We start from the raw sequence: 17,302 nt of genomic DNA on the forward strand, positions 1-17,302 counted from the left end.
TGTCCTTACCAAGCCAGTGACATAGGCTAAGTTTGAGAGGTTCAAGGGGTATTTGTTTGGAGAGTAATGTGAACTAGCAAATGTAAATGTTTTTAAACTTTTTAGAACACTGCCAGTATGCCAGATGTTTTATTTTGGAGTTATGTATTTTGGTTTTTGTTTACCACTATAGAGAGCTATAAACATATAACAGCATATTTGATAATATGAGTAGCAAAGCCATGTTAAATACGCAGTGATGTCATATCGTAGAACGTGTGTGCCTGCATGCACTTGAATGCTATTGTGAGCATGCGCAGAATAAACGGTCAGAGTGAGTTCCCAGACCAAAGAGATGATTTTTTCTCCCGTGAATATTAGCCACTAGGTGCTAGCTAACCACTTTGGTGACCGTTACAACGATAGACTGCTGCAGAAATGTCTAAAATGTACTGTACCAATGCCACCTTCCGGGGCTCCGTAAGATATCAAGTGAATGTACACTAGCTAGAATCTGAAGTTTGAGCACAAATAAATGCTGCAGCTTTCCCCAGCTGCTGCGTGAAGTGACGGGGTTATCTCCAGGGAGACTCCAGCCCTTTCTACCCCTTTGCTGTCTGACCACGATCAGGCCACAGCAGGAAAAGCTAACACTAAGCTTCTGTGAGCTATTTTGTGGTAAACATATGTCTGGCTTTTACTGTAAAGTACGTAAGAACGGAAAGATTGTCTCTAGTAAAAACGCTGCCTTTGTCAAGGTTGATAGGACCAAAAAATGATTGGTTGATGTATTTATTTGCGGGGTGAAAGCTCAAATCAACCTTACTGAAAATAAAATTACGTTGCTTTATCGCCGTGTAATATTCATGTTCTGTGTGTAAGTTGTCAGCAGTTCGAAAAAATATATGATGTGCGAATTAATCACACAAAAAACCTCCCTGATGTGTAAGGGCCTTTTTTATGTTATTATTGTTATTGCTGTGCATCTATTCTCTCTCTCTCCTCTCTCTCTCTCTCTCTCTCTCTCTCTCTCTCTCTCTCTCTCTCTCTCTCTGTCTTGGTTGAGGCAGATGGCTGCCCACCCTAAAGCCTAGGTTCTGCTCAAGGTAAATTATACATATATAAAATATAAATAAATAAAAAATTTGAATTGAATGTTCACTGCATCTGCCATTCATGCAGCCATTACCCTCCCTGTGTGCTCACCCATGATGCTGGCCTTGCCAAGGTTGGTGATGGACTCTCCATAGTGGCGTCTGGCCTGGGGCGGGGAAGTGCAGGGGCTTGGGATGCTCTCTGAGTCTGAGACAGATGTTGTTTCCTTTGGGGGGTTGAGCAGTGTGGGCCGGATCCGAGCGTACTGTGTTGGGCTGGTGGTGTTGTACCTGCATATCACATCCACATCAACCTCAGGTCCTTCTGTCTTCAGCTGTAATTTCATTAAACTAGGCATACTTTAGCTTTAGTGAAAGTTGGGTTACATAATAACAAACAGACTGAAACATGATACTTAATCCTTTTTTAAGGTTGTTATACCATTGTTCTTATTGTAAATTGTTGAGAACAACAAAATTATTTTACAAATAACAGATTAACAAAAAGATAGACAGAAATGGTGGATAATATAAAACAATTCAATATATCACAATATCCACTGCTTTAAAATATTCACAGGAGAGTCTTACCAGTGGATTTGAACAGGTGCAATGTTACTGTAGTGCTTTAAGATAAGAGGCTCCAATCTGTATGCCTGAAACAAACAAACTAATATGAATAATTGAGCAGTCTCACAACATTACTTCTACACATTTTATTTGAACGCAATTGCCAGCTTGTCTAGTTTTCATTGTTTTGCTGTGTAATCTAATAGCAACACCACAGATTTATAAAAGTATCCACTGAAAGGTTTGTTTCTGTTTGTTAGCCATTACACTATACTCATTACTTCCTAAACATCTGGCAACAGGCAATAATAGACAGATAATAGATAATAAAAGAGGGTGATGATTGCAATCTAAGCAGAATAGTGACACACTCAGTTGTGGGAGCTGTAGCTCACCACAGGGTCTGTGGGATGAAAGATGTTGAAGAGGCGTTTGCAGATAGATGTGGGGAGGATGTGATCCTGCACACCATTATTTCCAGGCCGGATTCCTCGCAACGCCAAAAAAACAGCAAGAGGAGAGCCCATGCAGAAGAAATTTTCTACCTGCAACATAGAGAACAGGCTAAATTCAACATGAGAGAATAAGAGACACTCCCTTTGAAAGGTATTCAGCTCCTACCTGCTCCTACAGAGCTTAAAAAGTCTAACCACAGTTGCGGCAGCTTTAGCAGCATTGCTATCCCTGTTAACTAAACAAGCTGCAAGGCGGTGTCTTCCTCCTGCGCCCCGTACGAAAGCCGCATACAAATGATCCGCGGTAAAACCGTCAAGCAGTGCATTTAAAGCTCAAATTAGAGAACTGTATTTCACACTATGATGGTTATACTTGGCAATTAATCCACGCTTCACAACCGTGGGGGTGGTCCATTACACCACTACCGTATATTCAACACCACTAACAATTTATTGATCAACAGAAAATAGGTTTGTATTCATAACACGATTGTATCATTGTACAAATTAGCTACAAGTATCACTGTACACCAACAGTAGGCTAATAGCAGTTACCTATGTGGGCTAAGTCATTCTAAAGCTGACTGGATATAATTCTCCAGGGGTTTGTCTGGATTCAGTGAGAAATGAAAAACTTAAATATTTTTGTACTGCTACATCACAAAGAAAACTAATAATGGACTAATAAATATGATAATAAACGGATAAAAAACTAACCAAATTCTCTTTCCGATCCCAAATACTTGTGTACATAGCCTGTATCGTGTATTGTCCTAGTATACTTTTTCTACTCAAACAAATGAAACTTTTTAATGTCTCCTCGTATCTCTTTATTAAAAAGAAAAACACATTATTTGATCAACTTTCATTGTGCCCCTAAAGTTTTTATGTGGTCCTTAATTTTTTACTGTAAAAAAAAGTGTTGAACCTTATAGTTGTAACCATATCTAGGACACATGCTGAACAGGAAATGGCTGGCAGTGGCCAGTGACAAACAGTGACAGATAAAGCAGTCAAACATTTGTCAACTTTACCTTGAATTTCAAGGCTGGCACTGAACAAGATGAGGTCTGCAGACGCTGGAATTGATCCTCCAAGTCACTCAACCTGGGATGATGGATAGTATATACAAAATAAAATAACTCCAATTCAAGTGGCATGCTTGTTGGGCAGTCTGTCACTGAAAGGGTAAACCTTATCCAAGGGCATACGCTAGTGTAAACTCAAATAAAACTTAATTTAATCAAATGATACCTAATTTCTATTTGTGTGACCATAAGTAGTGAAATTCTTACGTAGGTGGGTGCAAAGTAGTAAAGAGGCTGAATACATTATTTGTATAAGGAATACATAATCAGCAGATGGAGTCTGAACAAGCATAATTATCTCATGATGATCTCTCATCCCCTCTCAGCAGACTGATGAAATGGGGGAGAAAGAATGAGGTCTCTGAGAGAGATGAAAACAGGTTCACCTCTTGAAGCACTTTGAAGCCCCTTACCACAAATACACAACCCCATGACATACCACCCCAGGTTTCTGCAAAAACCTGATTACATTCAGTGACGTGAACAACATTATTTGCCAGACTAAACCATTAATCTGAGTTCATAAACTCTTTTTAATCAAATTAACAGTTGTGTTCCAGTGACTATTTCAATCTTTACTACATGTCAAGTTGTAGAGAAAAGCAAAAGGGGTAAACACTTAACATACATGAAAAGTGTTTTGTGGTTTTCGTGAGGCGTCTACCAACTCAAAACACCAACTTTGCCTTGTGTTTGCAATAAATAGGTGGTCTGAGCATGCAAAATGCTCAATTTTTTCAAGATTTTTGAGTCTTATTTTCTAATTACAAATTAATAATTTTAAAGGTACAGGAAACTGGATGCAAAACACCACTACAGTGTAGGAGGACGCTTTGTTGTTGCAATTTTGATAGATATATTAATTAATTATAATTTGATAGATAGAAGCCTACAGCTCTACATGGACGGGTAAAGTGAAGCGGAGTAAATGTATTTGCGGCGGAGTGAATTCACCATGAGGTTGTTGGGTTTCTCAGTTGTCTTTACACTGTGCTACAGCACACAATTATACCCATATTATTTGCATCTATTCCACCTACAGTTATACCATTCTACGGTATATTTTTTAGTTGTAATTTGGTTTTCTGTAACTTTAAATTAATTACATCACATATATCCTATATAGCTATCCCATCTATTTACCTATTATATAGGTATGAAGGAAACATAATTCTAAAGTTTCCTGTATCTCTACATGTAAAGTCCTACTCCAGACCACTCCAAGTATGTTAAAAATACTCTGACTGTTATGAGTAATATTTTGTTTTGCATGGCTTTCCTACGTAAAATTAATTTTGAAAAGAGGCTGGAGGTTCCAGATTTCTTTTTGGCTTTTGCATATTAGAGTAATTGGGTTGTTGGTTATGGGGCGGTCGATAAGTAAAACAACACAGGACTTTCACCCAGGAGATCGGGGTTAATGTCCCGTTGTTGTCCCGCATATCACTCAAACATAACTTTTTTAACCTCACCCACAACCTTTTCCTAACCTTAACTAAGTGGTTTTTCCTGCATGTTGAGAAATAACGCCAAATCGGTTCCGATCCAGAGCGTCAAAAAGTGACGAAAAGGGGAGTCCCAACCCAGGCTGCCATGGGAGTGAGACTGTGTTGTTTAATCTCTCCTTTATTCTTGCAATATTGCTACAAATGATATGACATGCAATATGGAATATGGATTGAATTGAATTGAATAAATATTACCTCTGCTTAAGCAATACAAATGTGGACAAGTAGTGGAATCTTCTGTACCTTCACCTTTAGGTAAATTTTACGCCAAAACAGAAGTGGAATTGACTTCCTCACCTGCTCCAGAAAAATAGCCTATGCAGTACCTGAGGCGTGTGAGTCTTAGCTGCTCCTGAAGGTAGTGCTCCTCATCACTCGGCCAGCAGACCATTGTCTCCTCAGGGTCTGGCGCTTCTTGATGGTGAAAGCGCAAAGGGTCCCAGCCCGTCATGATGTCATAAGTGATGACGCAGCCCAGTGAGTGTGATACTATGGACACCTTCCCATTTTTCTCAAAGTCTGGATTTCGCGAGCAGAAGAGTGAGTACAGACGATTCAGCTCCAGAGTCAAACCCCTGGTTATCTACATACACACAAAGACACATATGGAGAAATAAATGAATAAATGTATAAATAAATATGTAAATACATATAAAAAAGTTTGTAATGAAATGGGACATAAATAAATAAATGCTTTAAATCTATATTTACATTTTTGTTCACCTACATTTATTTATTTCTGTATTTCTGTTTCCATATGCTAATGATTGGTTAAAGCAACACCAAAGCACTTGTCCTCTTCAGGTTGGAAGCAAAATTGTCCATTACAGTTTCTTATGTCTCATTCGAACTACAGATCCGCTACCCGATCTGGCAAACTTGCATAGTGCAGTTATAGCCGATAGAGGGCCACAAAGCAAATGCAGAAGTGCTGTTCACCCTGTTACGAGTTGATGAACCACTGAAACGATTTTGGAAACATTAATTTTAAGGTACAAAAGAATCTTTGGTGTTGCTTTAAAGGAGTGTGCTTGATTTGGATCTACTATTTTTGCCTTACAGACAAAGAGGAACAGCAGGTGAGATACTCTATCCATAGATAGATCCAACCTATAAGCAATATTACACGAGAGGGTGTGATTTAACGTTGGCATGACAGTAGTATGGATCAACGACAGTTCCAGGATAATCGCCAGATGTCCCTCACCTTCCGCTCTCTTTGTGTTGTTGTTCTTAAAATCTGTTTGCTACAGGAAACAACAAGCACAACCTCAGAGCTAAAAGTAAGCTGAACATTTTTTTTTATCTACTCTTTTATTTTTAATTTCTGTATTTATTTATTTGTTGCTATATTTATACATTTATTTATTTCCATATTTATTTATATATTTATTTATGTATTTATTTATTGAGACTTGTCATATTTTGTCCTCCATTGACATACAACAACAACACACAAAGAATTGTGAGGTACGTGCCTCTTTTGTTATTTTTAATTGTGTCAATAATTCAAATACATTTGGTTATGTTTGATGCTTTAGAGTCTTGATTAATCATCTATTTTTTCAAAGTCGGGAAGTAGACCATAATGTAGTGCTATGCAGCCATTTTGGATTAAAACAGTTTAGCCAGGATTTAGTTGTGCCTGAGGGAAGTTGATTCGGGCTCATGGGATAACACTCCCAAACCACCAGCATGTTAACAAAGTGCAGCAACACAGGTGTGAGGAGACAGAATGAGGCTATACTTCAGGCTCGATATGTTACTTAAAGGGAACTAGAAAGCTGTAGTGTAGTATAGTCACAGTCTAACCTCATCTCTGTACAGAGGGCTGGTGTAGTACATGATGTCCATGGCACTGCTGTTCAGCATGTCTCTGAGACCTCGCACCTTGTCTGGGGTGATGGAGTCCACCGTGTCTGCAAGGAGAAAACGAAACAAATACACAATGGTCAGATGCTCCCAGAGAAAAATTATTTCTTTTTTAATACTGTTTCATATTCTAGTGAAAAAACAGTGATTCTGATCTGCGATACAGTCATATATAAACACATATTTTCATGTTTTATGACCAGAAGTTAATGTTAATGACATCTGTCCAACACTTTATATATATATATATATATATATATATATAACTACTGGGAAATGAAATTTAGAATTGACAGTTCATAGTCACAGAAGATGAGTCCTAATGATTTTGGTGACCCTGAGATATCACATCAAGCATCTCTGTTCAGTCAGAATGTCACAATGATCAACCTTTTTCTCCATGACAAGGAATCACAAAAACACTAATTTAAATAAATAAACCAATTGACGCCTTTGCCCACATCCTTCACACCAACCTATCTCACCTGGAAAACAAAATGAAGTTATGTGAGACTACAGTTCAATATTTAACACTATAGTTCCCTCCAGGCTCGTCACAAAGCTCAAGGACCTGGGACCTGGGATAAGATAGCCAGACACACCTTTTCCACGCTCATCTTTAACATTGGAGCACTCCAGGGCTGTGTTCTGAGTCCTGCTGTACCCATGATTGGGTAGCCACTTTCGACTCCAACACCATCAAGTTTGCTAACAACACAGCTGTGGTGGGCCTGATCACAGACAATGAACAGGGCTACTTAAAAGAAGTAGAGGCCCTGATCCGCTGGTGTCAGAACAACAACCTTCTCCTGAATGTCAGAAAGACTAAAGAGATGATAGTGACTTTGAAAAAAAGAAGGGAAAGAACTATCTCCCCCTTAATATCAACAGGTTCACAGTGGAGAGGGTGGACAGCATCAAGTACTTTGGTGTCCACATCACAGAGGGTCTGACCTGGGTGTTGCATATTGACTCAGTAGTGAAAAAGGCAAGGCAGAGACCTCAGACACCTAGGGAAATTCTGGGTATCCCCTTAAATACTGAACAATTTGTATTCCTGCATCATCGAGAGCGTGCTGACAGGAAACACAACTGCCTGGTATGGAAACAGCAACAAACAAGACCGCTACCCTGCAGAGAGTGGTTCAATCGGTGTTCAAGGAAAAAGGCTAGGACATTCATGAAAGATGAAGACTTTTATGAATCCCCCTCCCCCCACACACACACACACACACACACACACACACACACACACACACACACACATTTTATGATGAATAGTTGAAGGAGCTGATAGGATTACATCTCACTGGAATTGTACCTTGTATGATTTCATGTGACAAATAAAATTGATTGATTGATGATTGATTTTTACACATTTATGGTACAACAGACCCTTCACAATGCCACTACAGTTTTCCTGTGTAACGCTTTGGGTAGAATGGTTGTTAGCAGAGGTGCAGCATACCTCCATCCAGAGCCAGTTTTGCCCTCCACTCAACAGGAAGAAACTCTACATGCTCTGTGGTGCGATCAGAGAAGTGCTTCTCCTCCATCTTTCTGGCAGCATCTCTCATCCTGCACACCAGCCAAGACAAAACAATTATACAAGAGTTATTCTGATTCCTTTTTCAATTTTCTGTGTTCTCATTGGGAACCTCTTGATATCTCACATGCTGGTGTTCCTGATAATGCGGCCCTGGTCCATCTTTTGGCCGATGCCATGCACCACAAAGACGATGTGTGTGGTTTCAGGTGGGGTGTCCTCAGGTGCTGCCTCTTCCACATATCCCCGATGGAGACGCGTCCCGCTGCTGGAGGCTGAGTACATGAGAGGGAACATTACTACCTGAGGTGATGTGTTCCACAGCCTGTTTAGTCATTATCTAACACTGCCAACCAGTAACAAGTAAACTAAAGTGGTCAAACCATGTTTCCTGGCAAAAAGGCAAACGTTAACCTTTTTTTTTTAAAACCCCTGTATATCACCATATATTATGACCATGATCTTGAGATGGGCCATGAAGGGCACAATGCACAGAACAGACACAAGTGTTTTTTGTCCAGGTTTGGAGATTGACTCTGAGATTTCTGCCAACGCAACTCAATGGAGATGAATTGAATTAGTTTGTGCTGCTCACAGCATTAAAAAATTAAAGATTAAATCGTCATCTTGTTCTAGAAGCCGTGTCCCTATAACTATGCATGCTTACTGAAAAAAAGCACTGTGTAAACAAACTTAAGGGCTGCACTGATGTGGGTGTTTTGTTTCACGGGTGAGACAATGAAATACTATCCATTAAGACTGGTTGTAGTAGTAAGATCTATGAGAACAAAGGCTATCAGAAAAACAGATAAAGCATACTTTACTTACTTTAACTTTCACATTTTAGACTGAAAGTTAAAGCTGTGACAATCATTTTATCCTCAATCTCAAAGATAACCAGGCAAACAGAAGAATCTACAAAGTCATCTACTAGGAATGTGCACTTGTACAATACTTATACTTGCATGTATTTGATGTGTTCAAATTTGTTTATAAGGATAAACCCCTTGAGATGTATCCCAACATATATCACAATCATTACATAACAACAGAGTGACAGGAAAAAAAAGAAACAAAATAAAAATAGGAATACAATTATCAATAACACTGCGTACAAACAACAGGGGAAAAACATAACAAAAAAACAAATAAAAAAGCAAAAACAAAACACATGCATAAATTCATCAAAACATTACAACCACTAATAATAAATAAACAGTAAAGTATGAGTCGATCACCATCTACAATTGGGTATGAACATTATATATAAACAGTAGGTATAGGGAATGACGGCATCATTGATAACAATGAGATCCATTTTAACGTGACAAGACATGACATTCTTAAACATACCAAATATTAAAATTGATCTTATTTCAACAGGGAAATTATTCCAATCTGCTGGTCCAATCTGCTGCTCTTTTTTGCCAATTGTTTTCTTAACACAAGGGACAGAATAGTAGAGTTGAGCATAGTGCCGAACTTATCTATTATATGCTGTGATAAAAGGATACTTCACTGATTAGCATTATATCAGTAGAAACCCGGTAGTATTTTCGAACAACCGTGCTTCCCTCCCTCATGTCCCCCTAAGACTAGATTTCTCTGTATTGTGGGTCTGGAAAAAAGCCTCTGATGACGCAAAAATCGTCATTTAGAGTCATCGGAGCCATTTTTGCAAAGAGACTATGGACTACAGCCAGCTAGTTCCGCATGTTTTCAACCCACCATAGGGGCTGGGACTGTCACTACCCAATGCGAGTCGAGTGTCAGCCATCTTGAAACTAAGCTAACAGGCTCTCTCTTTTCAGCATCAACCATGCAATTATTTGCATTCAAACTACCGCACATGTGTACCACTGGGATACATTGGTACAGATTGGAGAATATGCAGGAAACTTTATTACAGACGGAATACTTGACACACTACGCTAGCTTCGCCTGCTAGAGACCAGCACTTCGCCTGCGGTGTCGCTCGATGCCGAAGGGGACATCGAAAGCGGTTTGCGAGAAAGCGGAAATGCGGAACGAGGGCAGGAGTTTGAGCTAGGTGGAAAGCTAACGCTAGCCGGCCATCTGTCCCATCCATCTTGCTTGCAAGTGTCCGCTCATTAGACAACAAACTGGACTACATCCAACTTCAACAAAACGCAGAGACTGCTGTGTTTTTGTTTTTGTAGAAACATGGCTGAACAACAGTGTACCGGACTCCGCTATCCAGCTACCAGGCCTGCTAGCCTTCCGAGCAGATTGAGATGCTCTGACGGGTAAGACTCGTGGAGGTGGGCTGTGTTAACACGAACTGTTGCAGAAATGCGGTGCTTGTATCCAACTAACTGCTCACCACTGGGGGAGTTTGTTAAATGGCCATTCTACATTTCCACACGAATTCACGGCTGTGTTTATACTCGGTGTTTACATCCCACCAAGCGCTAATGCTACTAATGCATTAGCTGAACTTTACAGAGCCTATAATGTGTGTGCACTAAATGAAGCCTGTTTCGTATGTCGTTTTTATATAATGTTTTATATATTTTAAATGTGTAACACCAACGTTGTTTCGTGTATATGGTTGAAATGACAATAAAACACACTTGACTTGACTTGACTGCCTCTCTGTAACCAATTTCACTGTCTATGTCTGTAACCGTAGGCGTGGCTTGGGAGTGGCCTCGTAGGGAAGCGAAGCAAGTGCATTCTGGGAGTTGTTGTCTTTCATCCACATGAGCCAAAAATAAATTTTCTGGCTTTTCTCGGTCTAGAAGGCACCAATTTCTAAAAAATTCACATTTCTACTACATAAATGACCCAATCACCCAAACATCAATGACCCAATCATCTTTCCAGCGGTGAAATATCCCTTTAAGTAGAACAAGGTCTGATTTAAATTAATTTTGATAGACAACATCACAATAGTCCAGAATCGTAAGTAAAAGTTGAGAGGAAAGATTCATAAGAACACTGCGCGTAAAGCAATTCCGAGATTGATGTAAAACATTGATTCCAAAGTTCACTTTACGTAACACTTGCTCAATGTGTAATTTGAATGAGAATTCAGAATCAAGCCATACACCAAGATATTTAATCTTATCAACTTTATGTAGAGGAGTGCCATCATCACAGGACTGTTTTGTTTAGCAATAATTTATGTAAAAGCCAATCTTATAAGATATTGAAGTCAGACTGAAGAGAAGCTTGAATTTGTTAGATTAGGTTTGCATATGACAGTGTCATCAGCATAAAGTTGAATACAACAGTTATTGAAAATTGATGGTCAATTATTTACATAAATAGAGAAAAGAAGTGGTCCCAATGTTGAGCCCTGTGGCACACCTCTTTGTTTAATCAAAAGATTGGCTTTACTTCCATGTAGAACAACAGATTGTTTTCTATTATGCAAATATGAATTGAACCACAATATCATGGAGCTTATTTAAAAGCAGATAGCAATCAACAAAATCAAAGGCTTTAGTTAAATCAATAAAGATGGCCCCTGTGAGTTCACCATTATCTCCAGCACAGTAAACATCATTGGTAAATTTAAGTAGGGCAGTAGTTGTGGAGTGATTAGACCTGAAGCCAGATTGAAATGGTGATAGGATATTGTTGGTACTGAGATAATGTAAAAGTTGATTGTAAATAAATTTAGCAATACAACATATAGGCTAACGGATATAGGTCTATAATTGTTTGGATCAAGTACATCTCCAGATTTATGGAGTGGAGTGATGCGTGCACATTTCCAGATAGCTGGTAGCTCACATGTAGACAAAGAAAGATTGAATAAATCAGCATGGATACATAAGAATATGGGAAGCTGGTTTAATAAATCTGTTTTCTATTCGATCAAGTCCAGCACCACTATTCACATTTAGTTCATTAATGGCTTTCTGAACTTCAGCTGGTAAAATTTTCCTAAACCAAAAGGAACTACAGCAAGGTGAAATATTACTAAAGAAACCACTAGTCAAGTGAGAGTTAGGTAATAAGGTACCAACGGAGGAGAAATGATAATTGAATGCTTGGGAAATAGATAAAGAGTCATGCAGTATTGTATTGACGATAATAGAATGTTTATCTGATATATTAATAACGGTTTTGATTTTTTTTCAGAATTGTTTAGGATTCTTAAAATCACTAGTGAGACATTCTCTATAATAGTTTGATTTTGCATTACGGGTTTTTGTCTTGCTCATATTTCTCAACTGCCTGTATACTTCCATCCAATCAGCACCATCCCTTGTCTGACAGAATGTTGATCATGCTTTGTCCCTCTGCCTAAACAAACTCATAAGCTCCGGGCTGATCCAAGGACAATGTTTACCCTTGACCTTAGTAGTTTTCCAAGGAGCATGTTTATCCACAACATCATTAAACTCAGAATACAGAAAATCCCAGACATCTTGTACATCAGGTATTAATTTGTATTCACATTAATAGCAATCAAATCATTAATAAATACATCTAAATTTCAATTTCCTATAGTGTCTGATTTTGATTAGTCTTGGAGGCAATTTAGTTAGTTTGATTTTCCATACACAGTAGACAATTGAGTGATCACTAAAACAGTCAGACATAACGCCAGACCTTATGATTCTATTTGTGTGTGAAATTGTCATTACAAGAGGATGCATACTTTGATACAGAGCTGAACACAGCCTATCACCAGACCAAGCTCAGTCTTTTAAGATTGAACATTAGTCTGGGGAGTCTGCTCTGTATTTTCTCTGCACAAGAGGCGTAATTAATGGGCATAGGTCAAATGACTCTGTAAGCAATTGGATAGTCCTTCAACCAATCAGACCAATGATCCGGGTGACGTAGCAGCGACAGCGGCATCAACGGGTTGCTGTCATGGAGTGCTGCGCTTCGGTGGCCGGCTTGTTGACTGTAAACAAAAGCTGCTTGGTCGCTTCTCTATCGTCATTGTTTTAAACCAATAGCGCGCCAGGTGGATAAGCCAGTTAGTGATTTGTTCCCCCAAAATTGTGAAGATAAATGTACAGGTTTCCAGCCTGAGCTGCAGGGCGAAATCAAATCGTTTTTGATGATACTAATTTTTTATGATTTTTGATGCAATTTTTTTGTCTTTTCTTTTTTAACTTTTTACTTTATCAGGGAGGTCATATATAGTTCAAGATTCAAAAGACAATTAGGTACATACAATTCTTCCAATGTAGATACACTATGAGTACGTACTGATACAATATCACTCAGACAATTGCATCAAGCCATGAGTCAAAAAAGCTTTCCTTGCATCTTGGTCTGTTTTTTTTGCTTCCAGGTGTGAGGTGTAAGATGAGTTTGGAGTTTAAGTAGCTCCTCCATCACTTCTTCCACCGATTTCAGAACACTTTCGTCTTCTCCCCATGCTGCACGTGATAAACGATCTGATTCATTACACTGGCTACTCTGTGATTTCTTAAGAGAACAAGACAGTTCTTTTACATTGGTTTATCAACAACAGGGGACACAAATAATACAGCCAAAATTGGACAGTTGTAGAGGATGTGTAGTTGTGGAACTCCAGTAAGTAGGCTTTTTTCACTTTAAACATCGGATGAAGTGATTCTTTTCTCTGATACAGATGATGCTGAACTGAGAACTAGAGCAAGCTAGACAACTAGTCAGCCGGTACATTTTTGGTAACCGGTGAAAGCATGTTGGGTGGAATAAGCAAGCTAACTAACTATCCAACAAGCTACTAAACAAGCTACTAAACAAGCTAGGTAATGTTATAATAGCTAACATAGAGGATTCATGGAAAAATCTTTTGTCATAACTAATTTATTAATGACACAACACCATCTGTATTAGAGAAAAAAATCACTTAATTTTTAGGGGTCGACAACCCTCAGATGGGGTAGGTCCTGACTAGGGTTGGGCATCGTTTGGATTTTAACATTTCTGATTCCAATTCCGATTCTTCCTTTCGATTCCGGTTCTTATCGATTCTCGATTACATTTCTTTGAGGGGTGGAGTTGAAACGGGTCACATTTCCATAAGAGGAAAGTTTTATTTTGATTCACTGGTGGTTTGCAGTTTTACAGGGCTTTTTCAATGTAAAATAAAGCCACAATAGAGCGCTGCTTACTGTGCTCGAAGGCTGCAAGCTAACAAGCGCCTGGCTGCTTCAGAAACCAAAACTTGCGCATATATTGGGAAGCGATGATCGGATTTCCAAATTCTCTAAACGATTCAAATAAAGAAACGATTCTACTGGAATCGTAATTTTTTAAACGATTCCAAGTAGGAATCGGTTCTTGATGCCCAATCCAAGTCCTGACCCCTCCGCGATTTATGCCGATGCATTCAGGTCAATATGCCCATTAGTTGTTGCTTGATGGGATTGAGTTAGCCCTAGGGTTATTCTGGAGAATATTCTAGATAGTATTTGTTATTGTTTTGGATTGTTGCAATGATAGTAAACATACATATATATATGTATATATATTAATTAATTTGCGATTAATCGCAAGTTAACTATGGACAATCATGCGATTAAGCCCAATTAAATGTTTTAATCGAGTGACAGCCATCATTTTTACATATACCTTTAGAGAAGCCCAGTTTCTGAGTGACAGTACGTGCGATCTTGGAGGTCGTGGCATCGCTGTACAGGTACACCTCGTCCACACTGTGCCAGTCCACATGACTCCTGCTCAGTTTCAGACTGTGGATGGCTGGGAGACATTCGTGTGATTAGCAGCAAGTAACACACTTCATCAAGCATAATTAATTTACCATTCCCAATGAGGGTGTGTAGAATATGTGTGTAGGTGTGTAAAACTCCATTGCATTGAAGTCCACATTCACAAAAGTCATCATGTACACACACTCAGTGCTCTTCTCTCAGGTGAGCTTCCTATTGGTTCAGCTGGAGTCAGCTAAAATAACCTCACCTGATTTGTTTTGGCCTTGTTCTAATGGCAGAGTTACCCCAACCAACAGCACACACACACACAGACACACACACACACACACACACACACACACACACACACACACACACACACACACACACACACACACACACACACACAGTTACCCCTTTCACAACACCTGAAGCCATACACTTGCACTCAACACATTCATCTCCATACACACCTATCTTCTTTGTCTGTCATGGAGATATCTTTCAAGGTCTACTTTATTCTACACTCTGTATAACGTTCCTTACCATCCTTGCTGTCTACTGTGGTGGTCACCACCTCCATCTCGTAGGTGTCCCTCATCCGTTGCCCCCTGAAGCGGGCAAGGTTCTCCATCTCGATGAGGTCACTCTCATCCTCCTCCAGGGGAAGCCATGTTCCATCAATGAACCACTGACCCCTCATCACAGGAATACGGTCTTGCTCTGAGGGACACCACATGATGTTTACCACACTATTTGAAAGGTTGTTAGGACCTAAACGGTTTGTCAATCAACTATAATATATATATAAAACTATGGTATAATGACAACAAATATTATTAAGCTATCACAAGTTAACATAGCCCAAAGTTACATTTTCAAATTGAGACCAACATCAAAATATATGGTGCTTTTATTCTTTCTAATAAGTGACAAATAATTAAGTAACTGATGAATTAACTGTAATTTTAGCTCTAAAGAGTAGAGGTTGCAGTCATGGCAAAAATAGTGGTTGAAACAGTGGTACTTGCAGTATTTTCTATAGTAAAAGCTATTACTTACTAATAATGATCATTCTATGTTAATAGTAGCCTTGCTTGATTAGTGCCAACTGCAATATATATATCCAGTACAGTAGTAGTAGTATGGCTGGTTCTAATAGTCGGTAATAATGATACTTGTGGTACAAAGTGGTGTTTGAAGAAGCAGAGGTAGTAATAACGGAACGTCTTACTTCTTATTCGCCAAAGGCAAGTAAGTTACATAGTAGCCTACTATAGCTGTAACTTTTAAGTAGCTTTAGGCTGGTGGAGCTGCTACTAATAGTAGTAATTAAATGGTAGCAGTATATTGTAACAGCTTTATCATTATGGACATAAATCCCATAAATCCTTAACATGCTCACGGTTCCAGTAAACAGGGTAGCATTCCTTCTCCCTGATATCGACTTCATAGAGTCCCCCTCTGACACACACTGCCTCCACGCTGATGTCGTCCGGATCCCTCATCTCTTCTGACGGGTGCCGCTGACCTCCGCTACGCTGCACCGCCGACTCCGCACTGTCATCGGCTCCGCTCTCCGGCTGGACCTCCTTCTCCTCGGCCTCGACAGGATTGACGGGGCGTTTGACCTTGTCAGGGTTCTGTTTACTGAATCTCTGATAGGCGATCTCGATTTTTAAAGAGTCATGTCCAACGAATGGTTTCCACGTCCGCTTATCCTCTTTGTAAAACCACCGCACCTCCTCTGGTCCCAGCTCAGTGACGATCTCACCGCGGTGCCTGGAGCTATTTGACCGTATGCGCTTCTTGGTTGTGGAATTTCCGTCACTTTCGGTGTAGTCTGGATCGATGTCCAGATACGAGGTCGAATATTCTTCCCCAGCCAGGCCCAGCATCATGACATCATGGGATAACAGCGGCAGGTGTATGTCAGAGCCGGGCTGCTCTGGGTCCCTGTCCCCCGCAGCAACACTACCTTTATCTCCCATCGGATTGTCGTCGTAGCCGGACAAAAACACATCATTTGCCATATCCCATTCATTACTGCTGACAGAGTTATTCTCCGAGCTCTGTTGGCGGATAACGTTACTCGTTTTATCCCTCATATTGCTCATGGTTTGGCCGCAGATTATTAGACTCAATAACGTTAAATGGAAAATAAAAAAATGCACAATGTCCCTACCGTCAGACTATCAACATTAACGTTATACCAGATTAACGGGTTCGTCTCCCCATTTTGTAACATCTGTGTGCCGAAATGTTCTGATCCCGACAATATTTCTTAACATTATAACTAACGTTACAGCTTTAAAAATATTTAGTGTTTAAACGAAACATAACCTCCTGATTTCCTGCCTGCAACGCTACACACTCCCCGTTCACATTCCTGTTTTTTGGGGATAACTGCTGGAATAATCAATGAACGGTAGCCTACTAGCTAGGGTGGTAATCTCAGTTGCCCATCATGTCAAGTCAATGAAGACAAACTAAACTTCCTGTTCAAACATTCAAAATAAAATCGATATCCGCAGGCAAGAATAAGCGGCTTTTAA

At 39.5% G+C, this 17,302-nt stretch overlaps 1 protein-coding gene across 1 annotated transcript in view; it reads right to left on the reverse strand.

The window, feature by feature from the left end:
* The window catches only part of ddhd1b (DDHD domain containing 1b), a 38,688-nt gene extending 21,483 nt beyond the window's left edge, over positions 1–17,205 (reverse strand). Inside the window, exons 1-11 of the mRNA XM_078275299.1 lie at positions 16,153–17,205; positions 15,294–15,470; positions 14,668–14,796; positions 8,240–8,387; positions 8,035–8,144; positions 6,507–6,613; positions 5,021–5,277; positions 3,133–3,205; positions 2,039–2,188; positions 1,665–1,729; positions 1,186–1,364 (exon numbers count right to left, since the gene is read on the reverse strand). Coding sequence (XP_078131425.1) covers positions 1,186–1,364; positions 1,665–1,729; positions 2,039–2,188; positions 3,133–3,205; positions 5,021–5,277; positions 6,507–6,613; positions 8,035–8,144; positions 8,240–8,387; positions 14,668–14,796; positions 15,294–15,470; positions 16,153–16,864 — 2,107 coding nt within the window. The 5' untranslated portion in view covers positions 16,865–17,205. The remainder of the gene's footprint in view (positions 1–1,185; positions 1,365–1,664; positions 1,730–2,038; positions 2,189–3,132; positions 3,206–5,020; positions 5,278–6,506; positions 6,614–8,034; positions 8,145–8,239; positions 8,388–14,667; positions 14,797–15,293; positions 15,471–16,152) is intronic.
* Positions 17,206–17,302: the final 97 nt, after the last annotated feature.

The sequence above is a fragment of the Sander vitreus genome, chromosome 18 (genome assembly GCF_031162955.1).
Source record: "Sander vitreus isolate 19-12246 chromosome 18, sanVit1, whole genome shotgun sequence".
Lineage (NCBI taxonomy): Eukaryota > Metazoa > Chordata > Actinopteri > Perciformes > Percidae > Sander > Sander vitreus.